The following is a 23,957-nucleotide window of genomic DNA, read 5'->3' as shown; positions in this document are numbered from 1 at the left end:
ACTTGATACCCACTCTTACTGTTTTATAAAAGAAAAATTATTAAGACTAAAAATGTGAGAATCTTAAAAATACACTTTCCTAAGATAAACATGGCAATTTTATACTCCATCTCCCATAACTTTTTCTCTTTCCAGGAAAACCAAATAAAAAAGTATTACCATATTTCAACCATTATGGAATTCTTAGGCTAACTTCCATATATACTTTGGGAATCTCTAAGAATACAGTTTAACAGCCATGGCAAGATCATAGTTTCTTTGTATTGCAGAATCTGAATTTACATATATTAATATTATGGAATGGATAGTACAAAGTACACTGAATTAGGAGTTAGGAGATCTGGTTTCCTGTTCTAGCTCTGCTACTAAGTGAAGTAAGCAACTTTATAAAGGTATTTTAATCTCTTTGACTCCAGACTCCTATGAAAAATCTCTGTGAGTAAAAACATATAATTAGTATAACATGTTATTCTATAAGTAAAAAGTTATTTCTTAATAAAGCTGTTGAAATAACTCTCCAAGCTGAAAAATACTGGCAGTATGAGAGGTACTTTAAAAAAGTTAAATAGCAACTCAAAATTAATATTCAGTGTCAAAAACTTTAAAAATTCAACATACCTGAATTAAAATTAATTTCTGCTAACACCCCTCCCCCAATCTCTACTTCTCGAACAACCCCCATCTTCTGCCTTATATCAGGAAATAGATGTGACAATTAAGGCACATCACAGTTCAATCACTGGTAAGATATGTCATCAAAACCTTTGTGGAAATATTCTTGGGATAGGGCTGTTTTTTCCTTCACATTTGAAACACTTTTCACAAGGATTGTACCTTTGTCCTGGCTTTGATTCTTGAATTTATCCTGGTATTTGAAGAAAAACACTTTTGTCTATTTTCTTCTCTTCTCAGCTCTGACATTATGATCTAAGGGCACTCAATTTCCATAAATTCTAAGGTGTCATGAAAGACTTCTGGTTTGATTTTACATGGAGATATGTCATCTTTTTTGAAGTCCTACATCATTTTGCTTACTACTTAACCACTGAGACATTATGAAGTCTTAACCAGCCTATTATCAGTCTGTTCACTATCAGGAAAACTCTGTCACTGGCTTCCGTCACACCTTGTATCTGATTAATGCACCATAGGGTAACAGAGAACTACGTAGATCTGCTTTGTGTTCTAACATCACTGATGGAAAACAGATTTTCCTTTCTTCTTTAATGTGGCAGACACCTAATTGAGACTGTAACATGGTTTATTTAATATAATTTTTCATGCTAAATTAAAGTAGGTCTAGAATAATTCAGCTGCTCATTATGATTAAGGCGATAGCTGCTAAAAAAAGCGTTTTATAACTTGGAAAATATTTCTTCCAGTGATATGTACATCATCGCACACACATAATAATGTTGTTGGTTTTTATGCACATACTATGTTTCTCAACAGAGCAGTCCCAAGTGCTGACCATTAGTCTTGACCATGGCGTATTCTAACCAGACCTCTAGTGCACTTTCCTCCTTGGCAATCTCTGCTTAAAGCACCCAGGAAGCCAACCTGTGCAGTATCATTTCAAACATGCCAAAGCGGTTCCCAAAGTAAAGAGAGAACTAAATAAAATTTATTTAAGTAAAAAAATTTTCTTACTATACTTGGGTTAAGTCCAAGTGTTGTCAATAAAAAAAGTAACATGGATAAGAAACAGGCAAAAAATATACGTATCCATTTGTGTACTATACATATTTTTGTGTAAATTCTAACAAGCTAAAAAATTCTGAATTCTGCCTTTTTTGAACTACAATATATGGCTAACCAAAAAACAAATCTCATTAATCCAATCTGATTCTATGAAATTAAGAAAAATTAAAAATTAAATGTACACCGAGAAATTAAAATTTACCAACCCTACAAAACAGGCAAGAATCAGTTCTACCTGCTCTTGAAAGAAGATGTGAGATATTTCTGTCAACTCATTTGAAAATTCCTGCTCTGTGTCCACGTCCCACCTGCACAACTATTAAAGTGATGGCCATTTACCCAATTTGGCTCAATTCCTACTCATTCCCTAACTTTTGAAGGCCTGAGTTCTAATCCTGATATTAATCCTATAAAATCTCTGCAACTTCTTGTCAGGTGTATGAGTTTTTTTGTTTGTTTTGTTTTTTTGAGACAGGGTCTCAACAATGTAGAACAGGCTGACCTCCAATTTGAGGTAATCCTCTTGTCTTAGCCTCCCGCGTGCTGGGATCACAGGCGTGTACCACCACACCCAGCTGTGAGATGTTTTTTAAAGTGCCCTCCCCTGTTGGCAAGATTAGTAATAAAGCCAGTTTTTCTGCCTCACACAAGTTTTCCTGGAAATCCTTGTGGCAACTCTTAACAATTACTGAAGTGGAAGCTAAATTTAAACATCTTGTTTTATTTCATTTTAATCAGCCTTATTTAAATGTAATTTTTTTCTGTTCTTAAATGATACCACCTTATTTTTCCAAGTTTAAAAGAGTGAGATTTTAATTTAAGGCTATAATAGTCTGCCCATGATCATAATTAAGAGTTAAGAGGAAGAGCTACCATTCAAAATCTCAGTAATACAAACCTGTGTTAGTACCAAATGGCACACTGGCCTGTGCTGGCCAGAAAGAGACATCTGTCTGTTACCAGAGAAAGCAGGTGTATCCCTCTATGAACACTCTATACAGTATGTCATCAGCATGGGCCATTGGTTGATAGTCACTAGCACTATTTGTGGAAGACAAGTTCACATATGGTATCTTAGAGAGTCCTGGTATTTTCTAGTCAAGAGTGAATCTTTCCTATTCAAGAGGTTTTGTGTTGTTGAATTTTGTATTCCTAGTGTCTATCCTTGTTTTGTCATATAGTATGTGCTTAATAAACATGTCTTCAATTCTTGACAACCCAGAAATGTCAGAGGAGGGATTTTTTTTCTTGTCACTTTGGGAGGAACTTTGAGGTTTTCAAATACTTAACCAAAGCTGAGGAAATATAGTAGAATCAAAGTTGAACTGTGTTACTAGAAGCTCTCTAGATCACATGTTTAGATTATTCTACCCTTCCTTTCATGATTCTCAAGGCTCAAGAGAAAATGCAATGGTTGATTGCCTTGCAGGCTCTCAGAAGACCAAGAACTAAGGTTTCTTTCTCTCTCCCTTGGTTCTCCGTTCCTCTCTATACTCACAGCTCTGCATCCCCAAGCTTTAAGAAACCTAGTCACAGAGGCAATGACTCATTGATGAGGCAAGAGACTGCAGCATGTAGTACAAGTAATATAATTCTCCCTGGTACACAGAACACTACCATCACACATCTGTTTCAATTCATCAGTTCAGGGCTTGGGCACAACTACATTAAACAAATCATCACTACTGCAATATTTACATAATTTTGAGGACAAGTCCTCTACTGAAGGAGGCATATTTCCCTAAGGTTTACAGGCATCTAATTTTTCTAAGCTTTATTCCACACTGTCTTGAGTGCCAAAGAAATTTGTTTCCTTAAAGATAAATGGCTTTGAGCCACAAACATTCCCATTCTTACTACAGATTTTGGATTTTTAATACAACATAGATATGCTGAGAACACCAGAAAATAGACCTAGCAGTGTCTTAAGAGATCATCTACCATTAACTCCTATCCTAGGAAAGTTTCTTTTTTGTGGCGCTGTCATATATGCTACCAATACCCTCCCACTAAACTGTACTCCCAATCTCTAGGCAAGTTTCTAAAACTATTTTCAAAGTTTGTTACTTAGCCATTACTAAGTGCTACCTAGATAGAGATTTTGCATCCTCCCTTGATAGTACTTTTCTAGCGTTTCACCATCTTTGCTGTGTCTAATCAATTTTTTTCTTGCTTCAAAATACATAAATTTTATCATTTTATTCTGGGAAAAAGACCTGGAGCAAGCCGAGGATCCTCATTTGTGATCAGTAATACAGCCTGGATGCAAAGAATAAAATACTGGCAGCTAATTCCCAAGTGTAGCTGAGAGCTGTCTGTGTAGGATGCATCAAAATAGCTTATTGCTAAAATTTTCCCAAATAAGGATGCTCAGCAAGCTAAGAGTGTAGCTTTGGTATGAGATTAATTTACAAATTGAGTCCAAATCCAAGTAAGTCACACAGATTCAAAACATGGATCATTTAACAAATAAGATAATTCCATAGTAGAATATTTACTATTTAAAGGTTCTGATCAGGGTCTTTTAGTTAATTGTCCCATTCAGTTAACTGCTCTGACATGAAGTTTACAAATGCCAAATTCAGCCATTTTGTAAGAAAACTTCAAAAATGAACTATAAATAGTAATATATCTGGCCAAAATACATACTCCAAAAAACTTCTCACAGTTGAATTCCAAACAGTGAACCGATTATCTTCCCATGCCACTTAAATATGAAAATGAAAAGAAAATCATATACATGTTTAAGTGTCTGAAGGGAGGGAAACCTTGGTCCAGATATTTAATCTACATGTAAGTCCTCAGTTTAGAGTCTGAGTTTTGATTTAACTTAAAAACAACTGAGCTATCATTATGTCCATGGTAGATGGATCAAATAAACTTTTTCTAATCTTTACATTAAGTCTCTAGTCTTATTTATTTATTTATTTATTTATTTATTTATTTATTGCACTACTGGGGATCGAAGGATCTTAGGACATTGCACTTGAGAAGCAGGCGCAGCGCCACTGAACTAAATCCTCAGCCCAAGTCTCTAGTCTCATAAACTGTCCCTTCACAAAGTTAAATGACCTAGCTGAGATTATTAATGTGGTAAGAGAATCAGAATTAGTTGTATTTAGATGTAATACTCTATTAAAACAAGTTACTACTTCATTTATATCACCAATTTCATTTTGCTTATTCTTTTCAAGTCCTTGTATTACCAAGGCTTTTTATGAAAATAATGTAACATATGCAGTATGATGGTAAAATACAGTGAATACTTAGATGAAAAAAATTATTACAGTAAAACACACATTGCCCTTGAAATAGCCTTGCTTTGAAAACTTATCCCATTGTTCTTGCCACTTTTTGAAGCCATTCTGAAAGTTCTGTTCTGTGAGTGTCTTTAGTTGCACTGTCCTGGCTGCCTCAATGTCCTGAATGGATTCCAGACATTTACTTTCCACAGTCACTTTGATTTTGGGGAAGAGTCAGAAGTTGCAACATGCCAGATCTGGTGAATAAGGTGAATGAGGACACACAGTAATGTTTTCACAAGCCTGCCTTTCTATAGAATGGCACTCAGGAGGAACATTCGATATATTTTTTAACATTCCTTGTAAAGACTTAAGAGGACTTCCAGAACTGCTTCAGAAAGTGGCAAGAATGATGGGATAAGTGTGTTTGAAGCAAAAAGGAATTCTGAGGGGGATTAACGGAAACGTGTCTTTTGCTGTCATAAAATTTTAAAAATTTACATATTAATTATATTTTAATCAACCCATGTAATTTTGTGATTTTATGTTAATGCTGGCTAGGATTTATAATTTTCATCAAGGAGAGTAGGATAACAAAGTAGGAAAAACCTGAAAATACTCACTGGATTTAGGAAAATAAAAGTCAAAGTTAATTTAGTAAGCACCACTTTAATGCAGCAGTGGAAGCAGAAGGCAGAATTAGCATAGGTTGAAAGTCTGACAGGGCAAGTGGGGAAATGAAATAAAATAGATTAGTTTTTAAAAACTTTGGTTCTAGAGAGGAGAGCGAAGACAGTAGTCAGAAGAGAAAGGAGACACAGGATAGGAACGACTCCAAGTTAAGATAAGACTTAAGCCCACAGTTTAGAAGTCTCTAGAATAAGTATATTTTTATTCTATAATATTCATATTTTATACTAATTTTTAAATATTAAGGTTGAACTGGAACTACCATTATCTTACATAAAACTAAACACATTATCTTCTATCCATGTTTCTAAATAGGAGGTGAATGAACAGCATGCTAAAGGAAATGCATAACAAAATGACAACTCTCTTCCCTCAATGTTTAAAGTAAGAAAAACACATATGTGCAACTTTGTCTCTTATCAAAAATACTTTATATACAATGACATAGTGATCTATTAGAAAACAGTATATGAACCATGAAACTGTTCAATAGGAGTATTAAATGTTCTATATTCATAAACACTGTGACCTGAGGCCTACAAGCATAAAATATCTTGGTAGAACAAATAATATATAATTTCTTTGACTTAGAGATCAAAGTTAATATCAAGTACTCATTTACTTATAAACTAGGAATGAGGTAGTAAAATCAAAAAGGCAAAAGTAAAATGTGGGAAATTGAAAAGAAAGGGTCTGATAGTGATGATTCAGTTTCATAATGAAATCACTAGCAGAAGACCAACTTAGTGTATTTCCAGTAAAGTTAACTGATTTTTAAAAACGTCATTCTGATTTGTGCAAAAAGCTCAAGTTAAAAATTTAAGTTCTGAGTAGGCTTTAATCAAGAAACTTTCTAAACGGTAAGACAAAATCCAGTTCAAAGAAGGTAGCAGGCAAGTTGTATATGCCATAGGTAAAAATAATCCTCAAAATAATTCAGAATCTGGCACATTCCTGGTATAAGACCCAAGTCCCGGAAGGAGATGATGGGGCAGCACAGAAAAGTCTGTAGGGTCAGCAAGTTCCTAGCCCAAGACTTAGATCCACTCTCTGGTCATATCCCTCTAATTATGGGTACTTTAAAAACCTCTAGGTCATGAATAAGTAATTTTTGTATTTTCCATCATTCCAAAGAAACAAGTCTATGTGTGTAACAAAAATTATCAAATAACTGAAAAGGTAGTTGGTAAAATGTGATTAAAAAATTTAGCTGAATGTGATGGTGCACACCTATATTATAATCCTAACACCAGGAAGCTGAGGCAGGAGGACAAGTTTGAGCCAGCCTGCACACATAGCGAAACCCTGCCTCAAAAGACACATGAGTGCACGCACACACACACACACTTAATGGTCAAGCTGCAAAGCTGATTGTATGAGTTTTGATGGAAATTACCATCAAACATCCTGCTCTGATATAATAATTTTTCTCAAAAAGAAGTATTTCCAGGACGACATGTGTATCAGACTTAAACTGGGTATGTAAAGAACTTCTTTAAGGAAGCCTAATATTAATAGTTGAAAGCCAAAAGACAATGTTTTAAAGGAAATTTAGTGTCATAGCAATGTCTAAACCTTATCAAGTTGCAAAGTTTTGTTATCACTGAATACAGAGTTCAAGTTAGGTTTTCAGTGTCTTTTCCACCCCAAAAGAACAGAAAGTGTAGAAAGAATAATTACTTACAGCAATAATATCCAGTGTATTATCACAGACCTTTCGGATTTCATTATTTTTATCATGCATCAGATCTATGAGATATGCTGGAGCTTCTGAAAACAAATAGTTAAAGATACAAACTGCATTTGAGATTGTAACTCTTCAATCATATTAGAAAATCCCACATTTTTAAAAATGCTAAATGGAAATTTAAAATAAAATCATTAGTACAAGCTGAGCAGAGAAATTTAGTGTTTGATTTATTAAAATAAGGATAGTGGGGACATAAGAGAAAAGTCTAGATAAACATTGGAAATGGGTAAAGAAAACAAAGCCATCAAATCTCAAAGTAGTATAAAGACATAGCTGAAGAAAACTGAAGAGGGAGCTCTAGAACTGTATATTTAAACACTTGTTCTATCCTGCCTTCCTAAAGTCCAAGGAAGCTTCTTTCACACAAAAAAGAACAATAGAAAAGAATAGCAGTCAAAATCCCATGTTTAGCATAAGGAAAAACAAAACAAAAAGCCCTATAATACATTTTTACGTAAGATGAAACAGCATTTTAAAAGAGAAAAGAAATGAAGAAAGTCATAAAGCAGTGATGGCAAACCTGTAGAGCTTTCAATGATAACAAATAGCCTGCTGCAGCGTGTGTGCCATAAGTTTGCCACCACTGTCATAGAATATATATGAATGAATAACATACATCAGGAAACTCAGATATAAAATAATTCAGGAAAGGACAAAAAACATTGCAGATGTTAAAGGCGGAATATATCACTCCAGAAAAATAGCTTAAGGTCAGTTATTCAGAACAATGTAGATTAAGCAAAATAATTTAGACTATTCATATGGGTAATGAAGGATTTTATGCAATGGAGTTCAAAGTAGATTTTTAAAAATATATACCATAAACCACCACAACTAAAAAGAAATATCAAACCAAACACCACTTCTACTGCTATGTACCCATGTCTTTATGACACTGATCACACTGGATTATAGTCTTACATTTCCTATTTACTTGCCTATCTCTTCAACTAGATTTCAGAGTTCTGAGGAGAAAGACTTGACTATTATATACATCAGTACCTGTTCATTAAATGGTCAAAACCTCATAAATGCGGACAGAATGATTACTTACATATAGAGATAGCAGACACTAAAATCTCAGCTTAAGGGAATCTGTGCATGATACTGTTATTATTCACAATGAATATAGAAGACAGAACTGTTCTGTTTTTTAGAGGATGATACTGACTACAGTGCCCTTTGCATGTAGTAATGATAAACTACCACTTACTGAGTCTTTCTGGGTGTTTAGAACTGTAGCACTTTAAACCCACTAGTATTTTAATAAACCTACAAAGTAGAAGGTCTTATTTAGTATTATAGTCATTTTATAGATTTAAGAATGGTATACAGGTGGTTATGCAGCTTATTTGAGGTCCTTGCAGGTAAGTGGCAAAAGGTAACTTAAAATTAGAGTCATTTTGGGGCCAGGGATTTAGCTCAGTGGCGCTGTACCTGCCTTGCAAGTGCAAGGTCCTAAGTTTGATCCCTGGTACAAAAAAAAAAAAAAGAATATTAGTCGTTAGAGTTTGAGGATACAGCTCAGTGGTAGATTACTTGCCTAACATGCAACACCCCCAAAACAAAAAAATTAGGAGTGTTTAATTATAATGCACTTATTGTACATTATGCTACACCTCTTGATGTGGAAGGCATCTAGGGAGCAGTTAGCAACAAATGTCTGAGGCTCAAGAAATTTTGCGGATATTAAATACAGTTCATAGCCGAAGTCATGAACAGAAATGCTTTCCAATGTAGAATCAGTAAGATTAGAAGAGGATCAAAGACAGCCCTCAAAATCTCTGACATTTAAGTTATGTTAACAGAGATGGAAATTTTGATACGTTTAAGTTTCTTAGAACTTAAAATCTGACAAGTTAAATTCGCTTATATGTAATATATGCTTGATGTATATAGTGATAATTTTATACAGTATTTTTAGTGCACCTCTGTTTTCACTGTGACCTGTTAGATGAGGTGGTATTCTCCACTTGTGGCATCATGTTGGCATCTAAAATGTTTTAGCTTTTGGAGAATTTTCGATTTCAGATTTTTGGGTTAGGGAGGCTCAATCTGTACTAATTTAGGGTAAATATCTTCTTTGGAAAAGAGGTACTCTTGTAAATTTATTTCAAAGTGTAGTGTTTTCTATAGATTTGAACATTTCTAAGAAAAACCACCAAAGATGCCTATCTTCTGAATATGTGAAATGTCATTATCTATTGTAAACAGTGAAAGGATACGTGTTTCCTTGATTATGACATCTCTCGTGGCTTGGTGGAAAACCATCTGGTAGAAGACATAAATTATCTGACACACAAATTCATCATCTTCTTGTTGAGCTGAAAGAAAACAAAAACTTTACATGAAAGAATGCTATATGTATATACCCATCAAAAAACACAGAGAATAAAAAACACTAAAAGTAACAAGGAGACAGGATAACTATTTTAAATTATAATACATGAGTGACACATCATTTATGCCTAGCTGTTTCTTCTAAATTACATGGCAATGACCCATGAGGAAATTTCATAATAATATATTTTCAGAAAATTTGACTGGACTTGAGTTAAATTACTTTGAAAAACAAAAAAAATGTAGATTTTGAAAAAGAGAAATTAAATCATCTCTGAGATTATACCAGGCTACTTGAGATAGTCCATCTCAAAAGATCAGGTAATACCTAGAAGAAATGAAGGATGAGAAGTTTAAGAGATCTGTGAGTCCTAAGACTGTGACCTTCACTATCTTTTGTCAATCAATACATGTGAAAACTGACCGAATGAAATTCTATGCTCCTATTGTGAAATGAATGGCAACACTTACTAGCACGTGTTAAAAAGCCACTCTGTTCTCCTGCATGGTGGCCCACCCTCATGCTGTAGGGTGTGCTCCTTTTCCTACTTTTGCTTGGTCCAAACTTGCACTGCAGAGTCTGTTTCTTTTCCTACCTTTAATAAAACTTTGCTATTAAAAAAAGCTCACATCTTCTAAGATTTTGATAGAAATTAACTATTATAAAAAGGCATTTCCTTTTGTTGAATAATGTTCACAAAATTAAACTTTACATATTGTCATGAAATAAGTAGTTTCACTCTATAATGTAAAAAGAAGTGCAATATAATTATAAAAACTAATTAGTAAATGCTTAATATACAAAGAATAATTTAGCAGAACAGCTGATATCTACTAACATGTAAGGGTTGAACATAACTACAGAAATTTAATTTTAGGTCTGCGTTATGAAATTTTTTGTTTTTCAGTACTGGGATTGAACTCAAGACTTTGCACTTGTGAGGCAGGCGCGGTGCCACTGAGCCAAATCCCTGGCCCTGAAATTTGATTTACTATATTGTAGTTTGCCTGCAAATTCTAGGCAAAAGTTTGATGACATGTTAAGATATAAATAGCTGTGTGGAATAGATCCTGGGCCCCTTAAAGGTCAATCTGTCCCAAATGATCTCTCCTAGTAACTTCTGACAACCAGTTGGGCTAAAAATCTTACTATTACTCTCTTATATTCAATACTCTCTCACTCATGTAATTCTAATTATTTTTCAGTATTAAAAATCATGTATTTCTAGAAAGCAGTATTATATAGCCTCTGTATGTGGTCATCTCACATCAGAGAACATCAAAACATAGTAAAATATTCTGGCTGTTAGTTCATTTTACACATAGCTCTCTCAATTAAATCACGGTGGGCCAGCAATTCTGAGATTCATGTTATTTTGCTTCAACTTTCTCCAACTGTCCATGAAATCTTCATTCTTCTGTCAACATTTTATTCAACTAGCTACTGTCTCTTTTATTTCTAATACTATACTATAAACAGCAATGAAAATGAAGACACTTCTATATACAATATACTGTAGATGGATTTCATAAATATAATGTGGGACAAATTCTATTTGTCTAGATTCTATTCTACTTGCATAAAGTTCAAACCCAAGCAAAACTAATATATCAGTAATAAAAAGAGAGAAACCACTTTGGAGGAGATAGTAATGACTGGGAGGAGGGAAGATGTACTTCTAGGGTACTGTTAACATTTTATTTCCCTATGTATCTAATGTAACATGGGTGCGCTCACTTTGAAAATTCATTGAAGTCTTTATACATTTTGTAATTTTCTTTATATATGTTATACTTAAAAATGTCTATTAAAATTATATAAAATAAATATATATTATGCCTTTTATAGGAAAGACTGAGACTTAGGAAGAACTGTGTGTATTCTTTAGGTATATCATTAGCATTTAAATTTTTATATTGTTAAATACTTTTAATGTGTAAGATGCTAGGGAATTTGGCCCTCATAAAATATTTGCTTCTGATAAATTTTGTATGCAGTATGGAGTACGGTGAGCCCTGGCCCCTAAGTGTGATACAAATGTATTGGGCAGATGCTAGGCCTGCACTGTCCAATACTGTAGCCATAAGCCACTGCAGCTAATTTAAGTTAAATTAAAAACTCAGGTTTTCAGTCTGACAGTCACATTTCAAGTGTTCAGAAATTACATGTGTTGGTCAGCACAAATACAGAACATTTTGATCATTGCAGGAAGTCCAGTGGAATCAGCTTCCAAATGAACTTTCCTATTAGATTCAAAGTATAAAAAGTAAGGGTTGTGCAAGAGAAGAAATCCAACTTAAGCCGACAGAAAGAAGAAATGATAGAATATCATTTAAGGCTGGCAAGATGAGAGTAGTATCTGTAAACTGGTGCCAATTTGCTTTAAAGCAACATTCTTAACTATGCAACCTAAAGCTCTTTGATATCACTCCATCTAATCCTAGCTAGCAGTATATTTAATTCATTTTTCTTAACTGCATAATTTAAATTGCTGTGATTAATTTAACAGTTAAATACTATTTCATGCTGCAAACTCTTTTATACTTAAAAATTTTAACTAATAATGTATTTAGACATTAACATGAAAAAAAATTACGATCATTACCGTTTAGCAATTCAATAAGGGCAGGGATTATTCCAGATTTAGCTAACAATGCTGCACAAGAGTCATCCATAGATACAGTTCCAATCATTATAACCACTTCTAAAACAAGGTCATCTTCAGCAGCACCTAGAAAAGTGAAATCAGAAAAATTTCATTGAAATGTTCTGACCCAAATCCATTTATATTATCAAAACTCCAATACACAGCAAAGATATTGAAAGCTATTACATCAGTTCCAATGAATCTTTGACATGCTTGTAAATTTGTCCTTTTCTGAAATTTTCCATTATTTGCAGATGACAGTTGTGGCAGTAGAAAGGTGGAAACACATCTTTGAAAATACAACTGAGGGCGGGGGATTTAGTTCAGTGGTTCCGCCACCTGCCTTGCAAGCGCAAGGTCCTGAGTTCGATCCCCGATACCAAAAAAAAAAAAAAAAACAACTGAATGATAATGTAGACAGAAAATAAAAGACTTATTTAAAAGCTTTGTGTGTGTGAATATATATGGTGGAGGGGGGTATTTTGGTAATTTGTAAAAAACAGGGTTAAAAAGACTAAAACATCAGGAAAGGTATTAGTAGTAAAAAGAGAACATACATCTAAGAATGCACCTAGTGACTACCATTTTGGGAGAGGAGAGCTGCGGGAAGAATTTGCTTTGCCTGGTTTAACAGTAGTCACAAAACTGCTATAGTAGCCTTACCTACAAGAGAAAGGAATAATGCAGTGATTATGCAGAAGTAAGGTGCTTAGCACGGACCTGGTTTCAGTTTATCCTTGAGGTATGGAACCATCTTGTACTCTTTAAGAACCAGTTCCCAGTCCAAGTCTGGAATGGTCAAATTTGCCAGAGTTCCCAAACACTCGATCACAAACTCTTCCTCTTCATCATTAGAGATCTGGGCTGCAAGATCCCCAACATAATCCTGATAAAACACAATTTTAGTACAAAGTTAAAATATTAAGAGACGAACTAACCTAATAATGTGAGTGATACGAAGAAAAATAAATATCAAGGATGATTTTCTTGTTTTATTAATCTTGCACTAAGTTGCTTAGGGAGCCTATGGTAAGCTAGTTTAAGGCAAGAAGACCACAGTGGATATGGAGGGTTAGGGACAGAGATCACAAAATAAAAACAGTATCAAAAGGTAGACTGAGATTTCTAAGAGCTAACTTTACATAGAAATTTCTAACAGGGAGCCAATTTGGGTCATGAATAAATATTTGATGAGAGTTTGGTAAGAGTTATATACCCAGTTATAACACTAATTCATAGTACATTTTAATAGCCAAAAAACAAGCTTACAATAAACAGATTTTTAGTTGGTCCATCATGCTGGGAAATGTTTCTAATCATTTTCATTAGTAATGGATCCTTGAACTTCAGAGCTCGTTTCATGAGCATCTTTAGCCCATTTCCTAGAAGAGAAAAGGAAAATTTCTCCAATAAAACTAAGGTTACTTCAAGTTTCATGGTTTTATGAGTCATTATAAAACATTCATGTCCAGTAAAATGCACAGCCTTAAGTGTACAATTCGATTAACTTGATGCCTATATCTGCACATATCAACATGTAGAATATCTACATTCACTATAGAAAGTGCCCCCAGTCAATCCTACTTCTCAGACACAATCATTTTTTTTTCTTCTTCTTCTTGTTCTCCTACTGTTTCCTCTCTTCAAATACAGGTCAGTTCTGTGTGATCTAGAGCTTCATATTAATAGACTCAAACACTATGTGCTTTGATGTGTCTACATTATGCACCACAAATTTTTTAAAAATACTTTTAACTCTGAAAAACTGGACTTCTAGAAATATATAACTGGAAATGCTTAAAGATGCAGCGAAGGAATAATTAGTGCAACACTGTAACAAAGAAATGGCAAACTAACCTGTGTGATTTTATTTTACTTAGTATTATGGTCTCATGGTACATGCATTTTTCTACAAATAACTCAAATTTATCCTTCTTTATGGCTGAGTGGTATTCCAGCATGTGTGTATGACATTTTCTTTACTCATTCTTCTGTTAGGCATGTATTTTGCTTCCAAGATTTTGCTAGTATGAGTTGTGCTGCTATAAACATGAGTATGCTATAAACATTACTGTAATAGTTCCTATAATATGTCTTTTTTAGGTATTTATTTTTAAGTTTTTATTGGTACATGTTTCCCATATATAATGAATAAATTCATCTTAGGAAGTTGGTACATGTACATACCACATCTTTACTACTTTTTACTATTCTCTTCTCCTCCTCCTCTCTTCTTCCTAGATCTCGTTTCCATCTGCAAAAGGTCTACGTCTGTTTCCTATCATCTAATTTTTATTTTGCTCTTTATTTATCTTTTGGATTTCTCATATAAGAGAAGTCATGTGATATTTAACTTTCTGTGTCTGATTTATTTATTAGCATTATAGTCTCAAGGTGTATAGTAATTATGACTTTAACTCTTTCAGGAAGATACCAGAAGAGGTATAGCTGGGTCAAATGGAATTTCTATTCTTAGCTTTTTGAGGAATCTCCATACTGATTGCTATAGTGGCTGTACTAGTTTCCATTCCCACCAGCACTGCAGAAGGGTTCCTTTTCCCCTACAGCTTCACCAGTATTTACTGGTTTTTGAGTTACTGATGATAGCCATTCTTTATGGAAGATAGAATCTCAGTGTTGCTCTGACTTGCATTTCTCTAACGCCAAAGATGCTGAACTTTTTCTCATATGCTTATTGATCATTTTTGCTGCTGCTTTTGAGAAGCGTCTGTTTGTTTTAACTGCCCATATTTCACTGTTCTTTTATTTTGGGGATCTCAGTTTTTGAGTTCTTCATATAATGCAGATATCAGTCCTTTGTCCAAGGAGCAGCTGGGATTTTTTTCACCTATTCTTCACTCTGTTATTTGTTTCCTTTGCTGTGTAGAGCTTTTTCATTTGATATAATATCATTTGTTGATTGTCAGTTATTTTTTGTGCAACTAGGGTTCTGTTCAGAAAATCCTTGCTCGCACCCTTGTCTTTAAGAGTTTTACCTATTTTATGAGCTAGTAGATTCAGTGCTTCTGTTTTCATATCTAGGTCACTGATCCATTTTGATTTGATTTTAGTACAGGGTAAGTGATACGGGTCAAGATTCATCCTCTGGAAGGGGCTTCCGGGCCACCATCCCTCCCGCCGCTCCTGGCCCAGAGGTAGGGGCTTCTGAGCTGCCGTCCTACTGCTCCTGGTCCAGAGGAAGGGGCTTCCTGGCCACCATCCCTCCTGCTGCCCCCAGCCCAGAGGAAAGGGCTTTTGGGCCACCTTCTGTCCCGCCGCTCCCAGCCCAGAGGAAGGGGCTTCCGGGCCACTATCCCTACCGCCGCTCCTGGCCCCTGTCCCACCTTTCCCAGCTCAGAGGAGGTGATCCTCATGGGCGCCAACAGCAACCCCCCGACCCCCAGTCGAAATGAGAAAACACTTAAATAAGTCTCAAAACCAGACTTCCAGATCACCTACAGCAACCCCAAAGGGAAATGACATGGAACACTCTGATATTCAACCACCTGGAGCCACTGAACTGGCAACAAAAAGGGATCTGGAAAAAATGAAATCAGAAATAATTTCTCAGATAACAGGAGAAATTGTGCCCCTAGTGCAAGACATGATTAATAAATCTAGAGAGGAGCTCAGAAACATGATGGAATCCCAACACAGGAAACAAATGGAATCCATAAAACAGATGCAAACAGATTGCCAGGAGATGAAAACCTCCATTGAAAGTCTACACAGCAGAATGAGCCAATGTGAGGACAGAATTTCAGATACAGAAGATAAGATTGCAATTAGTGACCAGGAAAAGAAAAATTGCTTCAAAATTATAAGGGAACATGAGAAATCAATCCAGCAGCTGCTAGACGATGCAAAGAAGAATAACATAAGACTGACTGGAGTCAATGAAGAAAGAGGAGAGAGTGCACATGACATAAAAAAATCTCTTCATAGAAGGAATGGCAGAAAACTTCCCAAGCAGGGGAAAAGAACTTGACATACAGATAAGTGAGGCATATAGGACTCCAAAGAGCCTTGATAAAAAAAAAATCTACACATAGGCATATAATTGTTAAGATTCCAGAAACTCAACAGAAGAACAAAGTTCTACAAGCAGTTACAGAAAAGAAACAAATCACATACAAAGGAAAGCCCATCAGAATCACAGCAGACTTCTCAACATAAACCATCAAGGCAAGAAGAGCTTGGAGTGATGTAGTTCAAGCCCTCAAGGAAAACTTCCTACAACCCAGACTGATGTACCCTGCAAAACTGTGTTTCAAAATTGATGGAGAAATAAGATACTTTCATGACAAAGAGCACCTTAGGAACTCCGTGAATACCAAACCAGCACTCCAAAGAACTTTACACAATATCCTAGGAACAGACACTGAGGATCTCAACCCCAGGAAGCAAAGCAGAATGAACCCATCTGGCATGACAAGAAATTAAATGTAAAGGGGGAGAACCCAACAAAAAGAAAAAGTCATGGCAATGACAAGTCAATACGTTTCAGTTATAACCATCAACGTTAATGATCTCAATTCATCAATCAAAAGAAATAGACTGGCAGAATGGGTCAAGAAGCAAAATCCAGCAATATGTGGCATACAAGAAACACACTTAATTCAAAAGGAAACTCATAGACTGAAAGTTAAAGGGCGGAAAACAATACTGCATGCAATGAGAATCCGAAAAAAGCAGGAGTAGCTATCCTCTTTGCAGATCAAGTAGATTTCAAACCAACACTGATTAAGAGAGATGAAGAAGGACACTACATCCTTGTAAAGGGAATATCCAAGAGGAAGAGATGACAATCATAAATATCTATGCACCAAACACTAGTGTGCTCAACTATATAAAACAAATACTAATGGACATGAAAAGTCATATATGCACTAATACAATTGTAGTGGGGGACCTCAACACTCCACTGTCACAAATAGATGGATCAACTAGACAAAAAAATAAGTAACGAAATACTAGAACTCAATCGAACTCTTGAACAAATGAACTTAACAGATGTTTACAGAGTCTTCCACCCCACAAAATTAGAATACACATTCTTCTCAGCTGCACATGGGTCATTCTCAAAAATGGACCACATACTCACACACAGAACATGTTTAACTAAGTGCAAAGGAACTGAAGTTATCCCCTGTATATTATCAGACCATAATGCGATGAAATTGGAGATCCATAGCAAAAGAAACTCAAAAAATTTCATAAACACGTGGAAATTGAACAACACACTTCTGAATAACCAATGGGTCACAGAGGAAATTAAAGAAATCAGACAGTTCCTTCAATTAAATGACAATGACAATACAACATATCGGAATCTATGATACACAATGAAAGCAGTCTTATGAGGGAAATTCATAGCAGTGAATACGCATATTAGGAAAACAGAATGAGCCCAATTAAACAACCTGATGCTGAACCTCAAGCTTCTAGAAAAAGAAGAGCAGGACAACCCCAGAGCTCATACAAGGGAGGAAATTATAAAGATCAGAGGAGAAATCAATGCAATGTAGACTAAGAGAATGATACAAAAAATCAATGAAGCCAAGAGTTGGTTCTTCCAAAGAATCAACAAAATTGACAAACCCTTAGCCAACCTTGTCAGAAAAAGGAAAGAAAAGGCCCAAATCCATGCAATTAGGAATGAAAAGGGTGAAATTACAACAGACCCAGCAGAAATCCAGAGGATCATCAACATCTACTTCCAGAACCTATACGCCAATAAGATGGACAACACAGAAGAAATGGACAGATTCCTAGATACATACGAATTACCAAAGTTGAACAAAGAAGACCTAAACATTCTGAACAACCCAATATCAACCAATGAAATTGAAAATGTAATTAAAAATTTATCAACTAAGAAAAGCCCAGGCCCTGATGGCTTCACTGCTGAATTCTACAAGACATTTACAGAAGAACTGCTGCCACTACTGTTTAAACTCTTCAATGAAATTGAAAGGGAAGCAATACTCCCAAATTCATTCCTGGAAGCAAGCATCACCTTGATCCCCAAAGCAGAGAAAGACCCAAATGAAAAGGAGAACTATAGGTCAATCTCACTAATGAACATAGATGCAAAAATCCTTAATAAGATACTGGCAAATAGAATGCAGAAGATCATCAAGAAGATCATACATCCAGATCAAGTGGGATTCATCCCAGGGATGCAGAGATGGTTCAACATACGCAAATCACTCAGTGTAATACACTATATCAATAGAGCCAAGGACAAAAACCATATGATTATCTCCATAGATGCAGAAAAAGCATTTGACAAAATCCAACATGCATTTATGATAAAAATCCTACAGAAAATTGGAATAGATGGTCTCTACCTCAAACTGATAGAAGCCATCTATGAAAAACCAACAGCCAATATCATACTAAATGGTCAAAAACTGAAATCCTTCACACTAAAATCAGGAACAAGACAAGGATGTCCACTATCACCACTCTTGTTCAATATAGTTCTGGAAACTTTAGCCACGGCAATTAGACAAAAGAAAGAAATAAAAGGAATAAAGATAGGAAATGAAGAAGTCAAATTGTCATTATTTGCAGATGATATGATACTCTATATAGAAGACCCCAAGAACTCCACCAAAAGTCTTCTAGACTTAATAACCAAATTCAGTCAAGTAGCTGGTTACAAGGTCAACACACAAAAATCAATAGCTTTCCTCTACACCAATGACAGACTCACTGAGAGAGAAATAGGGCAAATAATTCCTTTCACAATAGCATCCAAAAAACTGAAATACCTAGGAATCAACCTAACAAAAGAAATTAAAGACCTCTTCTCTGAAAACTATGGCACTCTGCAAAGAGAGATTGAAGATGATATTAGAAAATGGACAGACATCCTCTGCTCCTGGGTAGGAAGGATTAATATTGTGAAAATGGCCATACTTCCAAAACTGCTATATAGATTTAATGCAATTCCAATTGAGATCCCAGCAGCATACTCCATGGACCTTGAGAAAACAATCCAAAAATTCATTTGGAACAAGAAGAGACCCAGAATAGCAAAAGCAATTCTAGGTAACAGATACATGGCAGGGGGTATTGCAATCCCCAACCTGCAACTATACTACAAAGCTACTGTGATAAAAACAGCATGGTACTGGCAAAGAAACAGACCACCAGTGGAACAGATTAGAACATGCAGAAACAACGCCAGACACACTCAGCCATCTCATCTTCGATAAAAGAGCCAAACACCCTCACTGGAGGAAAGATAGCCTCTTTAATAAATGGTGCTGGAAAAATTGGGTTTCAACTTGCCAAAGATTAAAGCTAGACCTATATCTCTCACCATGCACTAAACTAAAATCAAAATGGATTAAAGATCTAAATATTGAAATAGAAACTCTGAACCAGTTGGAACAGAGGTTAGGTAGAACCCTTGAAGACATCGGTGTAGGAAAAGATTTTATGAACAAAACCTCAGTTGGCCATGAACTAGCACAAATAATAAACAAGTGGGATCTCTTCTTATTAAAAGGCTTCTGCACAGCAAGAGAAACCACCAGCAGTGTGAAGAGACATCCCACAATGTGGGAAAAAAATCTTCACCTGCTCTTCCTCAGACAAAGGTCTACTATCTCGAATCTATAAAGAACTTAAAAAGATCAGACCTCCCAAACTTAAAGACCCAATCCAAAAATGGGCATCTGAAATGAACAGACATTTCTCACACAAAGAAGTAGAAATAGCAAATAAATACATGAAAAAATGTTCAACATCACTAGTCATTCGAGAGATGCAAATGAAAACAACGCTGAGATTCCACTTCACTCCAGAAAGAATGGCTGCTATCATGAAATCAACCAATAACAAATGCTGACAGGGCTGTGGGGAAAGAGGAATCCTGTTCCACTGCTGGTGGGAGTGTAGACTGGTGCAAGCACTGTGGAAATCAGTATGGAGATACCTCAAAGAACTTGGACTGGAAGTCCCATTTGACCCTGCTATTCCACTGCTGGGGATCTTCCCCAAAGAATTAAAAGAATCATATCACAGTGATATATGTGTGCCCATGTTCATAGCACCACAGTTTGTGATAGCTAAAACTTGGAAACAGCCCAAATGCCCATCAACTGGAGACTGGATAAAGAAAATGTGGTTTTTTAATAAAATGGAGTACTACTCAGCCATAAATGAGAAATTAGAGACATTTATAGCTAAGCGGATGCACATTGAGGTGATACTCTTAAGTGAAATAAATAGGACACACATGTATAAATACCAAATAGTTTCTCTGGTGTGAGAAACTGAAAGTGTAAATAAGGACTAAAATGTATAATAGGTAATGTGAAATCGGAAGAAAAGGGACAAAGGGGAAGGAAGTGGGAGGGATAGGGGAAAAGATAGAAGGGAATGGGATTAATATGAGAAAATGGAAAAATAGGAACAAAATCTTTGTAAATAGGGAGGACTGGAGGGCTTGAAAGGAGGGCTGGGCAAGGGTGAAAAATAAGAACCAATAGAGATTATGTAAAGGTGCAAATTTCCAATGATGAATGTCATTATATTGTATACCTAAAATGTACCAATGATTAGAATGAATAACTGATAATGCAAAATAGGAAGAAAAGGTCCAAAGGGGTAGGGATAGTGGGAAGGGCAGGGGAAAGGAAAGAAGGGAAAGGAAAAATGCTGAGAAATGGAAAAAATGGAAATAAAGTCTTTGTGTAAATAGGGAAGGGTGGAGGGGGTGAAGGGCTAGGAATGGGGAAAAAATAAGAACCAAGATGCATTATGTAAAGGTACAATTCCCAATGAGAAATGTAATTGTGATGTATAACTAAAATGTACCAATAAAAGAATTTGACAAATGAAAAAAAAAGATTCATCCTCTCCATGTGGATGACCAGCTTTCCTAGAACCATTTGTTGGTATGAAAAAAAAAAAAAGACTATCTTTTCTTTAATGAATGTTTTTGGTCCCTTTGTCAAAGAAGAGATTGTTGAATGTGTCTAGGGTTATTTCTATATCCTCTAATCTGTTCCATTACTCTTCATGTCTGTTTTTGTGCCAATACCATGATAAGATAATTGTAAGATAACTTGAAATCTGGCATTGTGACACTTCCTACTTTGCTTTTGTTGCTCAGGATCGCTTTTGCTATTTTGGGTCTATTTATATTGCTTTTGCTATTTTGGGTCTCTTCTGGTTCCATATAAATCTATACATTTTTGGAAATACAGTCATTTTGATGTTTACTGGTTCTGCCTATCCAGGAACAGCAGATGTCTTTCCATTTCATAATGTCCTCTTCAGTTTCTTTTTAAAGAGTACAATAATTTTCATTATAGAGGTCTTTCATTTTCTTGGTCAGGTTATTTCTTAGGTTTTTTTTTTGAAGTTACCATTAATAGGATTATTTTCTGGATATCTTTCTTGGTAGATTCATTGTTGGTGTACAGGAATACTTCTGATTTTTATGTATTGATTTTGTAATCCTCATACCTTGCTGCATTTATTCTTTAGTTCTAAGAGTCTTCTGATGGAGGTTTTTGAGTCTTGTATGTAAAGGACCATGTCATCTGCAAATAAGGACAGTTTGAGTTCTTCCTTTCCTACTCAAATCATTTTCTTTCTCCTGCCTGACTGCTCTGGTTAAAGTTTTAGGTACTATACTGAATGGGAGTGGTGATGGTGGACATGCTTGTCTTGTTCCTGATTTTAGAGGAAATCCTTTCAGGTTTTCCCCATTTAGTAAGATGATGGCAGTGAATCTGTCACAAACAGCTTTTATCAGTTTGAGGAAAGGTCCTTCTATACCTGGAATATGTTTTGGTAGTTTCTTATAAGCTGCTGCCTGGATTTCAGCAATCTCTGATGTTATTCTGCCTTTTTCATTTTGCTAGGAATTTATCAATCTTGTTTATCCTTTCAAAGAACCAACTCTGATTTATTGATCCTTTGTATTGTTTTTTAGTCTCAGTTTCATTAATTTCCATTCTAATCTTTGTAATTTTTTTCCTTTTATTACTTTTGGATTTAAATTATTCTTGTTTTTCAAAGAACTTGAGATAAATCCAGAGATTATTTATTTGGGACATCTCTATTCTTTTAATATATGCATTCACAGAGTTATAAACTTCCCTCTTGAAACTGTCAGCATCGTGTCCCACAGGTTGTGGTATGCTATACGTATTTCCACTGCCTTTTGATTCTATGAACTTTTTATTTTCTTCCTTGATTTCTACTGTGATCCACTAATTATTCAATAATGTATAATTTAATCTTCATTACTTGCATAATTTTTGTGGTTTCTTTTGCTGCTAATTTGCAGTTTCCTTCACTAGATCTGATAGAATGCAGGGATTATTTCAGTTCCTTTGCATTTATTTAAGCACATTTTATGGCCTAAGATATGGTCTATTTTGGAAAAAGTTCTGTGTGCTGCTCAGTAAAATGTGCATTCTGTTGTTGGATGAAACACTTCCGGATATTAATTTTAAAAGAAGATTTTTATAATATGTATAGAGAAAAATCACATTTCATTAAAAACATACAGAAGCATTACACCAAAATTTGACATTTATTTCCGGATGATTAAAAGATTTAGTATTTTCTTATTTGCTCATTTGCAATTTTTTTAAATGAACACTTACTACTTTAAAAAAAAACAATTGAATGTTCTCTAAAACATCATAATGTGTATTACATTTTACCAAGATAGAGAAACAGTAACTTATTACACTTGTATTTTATTACTTTTCCTTGTAGCTGCTTCACAAATAAAAGCTTCATTTTATCTAGAAATTGTTCTAAAAATCAAAATGTAATCAATGATAACTTTGGTTTATAAAATGTTACTGAAGGGTGTCTCCACTTATGACATAAGAATTATAACTATAGGGCCAGGGATTTAGCTCAGTGGTTCAGCCGCTTGCCTTGCAAGTGCAAGGACCTGAGTTGATCCCTGGTACCAAACAAAACAAAACAAAACAAAAGAATTATAACTATAGAGATTTAGATATCCACTTATAACTATAGTGATTTAGATATTCACTTATCATTCCTAGGTAAATAGAATTTAGTTATCTACTATAATTCTGACTTCCTTATCTATTTTCCATCAAATTCTAATTACCATATCCTAACGAGGTTACCTAGGAAGCTCACAGGTACCAACCTTCACAGATCAGCTGTACATTCCTCTTGTTAGCAGCAAGATTAATGCAGAGAGAAATGAGTTCCAAGTCAATTCGTTCATCTGAACATTCAAAGAGCATCTTCATTAGCTAGCAAAAAGCACAGGACAAATATTACTGAAAAAATATACCACAAAATGTTTTATCTTATATTGAATATTGAAAATAATGTAATCTCTATTTCAACACAAAAGTGAAAAGCTGTTCAATGCGTAGGTAATGAACTACTAGATGTTCTACATTAAATATAAACTTTCAAGTAGAGTGGAGAATACAGGAAAAATATTAGATAATATCTCTGCACCTAAGGAATTACTTGCAAGCCAAGGACTCCAAGTAAGGAAAGCAGCTTATGCAAAGGTCACAGTACAGAAAACACACAACTGTTCCGAAGAACCAAAAG

The 23,957-nt window shown here is 35.1% G+C and overlaps 1 protein-coding gene across 4 annotated transcripts in view; it reads right to left on the bottom strand.

Annotated features, from left to right (window-relative positions):
- Positions 1–23,957, bottom strand: part of Kifap3 (kinesin associated protein 3) — a 140,441-nt gene that overhangs the window by 38,918 nt on the left and 77,566 nt on the right. For all 4 annotated transcript variants that reach the window (XM_087206935.1, XM_087206934.1, XM_087206933.1 and 1 more), the window contains exons 12-17: positions 23,536–23,644; positions 13,641–13,753; positions 13,092–13,257; positions 12,330–12,455; positions 9,609–9,707; positions 7,318–7,403 (exon numbers count right to left, since the gene is read on the bottom strand). In XM_087206935.1, coding sequence (XP_087063061.1) covers positions 7,318–7,403; positions 9,609–9,707; positions 12,330–12,455; positions 13,092–13,257; positions 13,641–13,753; positions 23,536–23,644 — 699 coding nt within the window. The remainder of the gene's footprint in view (positions 1–7,317; positions 7,404–9,608; positions 9,708–12,329; positions 12,456–13,091; positions 13,258–13,640; positions 13,754–23,535; positions 23,645–23,957) is intronic.

Source organism: Heterocephalus glaber, unplaced genomic scaffold (genome assembly GCF_053883595.1).
Source record: "Heterocephalus glaber isolate CG9 unplaced genomic scaffold, H.glaber_assembly_v1.0 deba00000738, whole genome shotgun sequence".
Taxonomy (NCBI): Eukaryota; Metazoa; Chordata; class Mammalia; order Rodentia; family Bathyergidae; genus Heterocephalus; species Heterocephalus glaber.
Note: the sequence above shows the minus strand (reverse complement) of the source record. Positions and strands in the feature narration are given on the sequence as shown.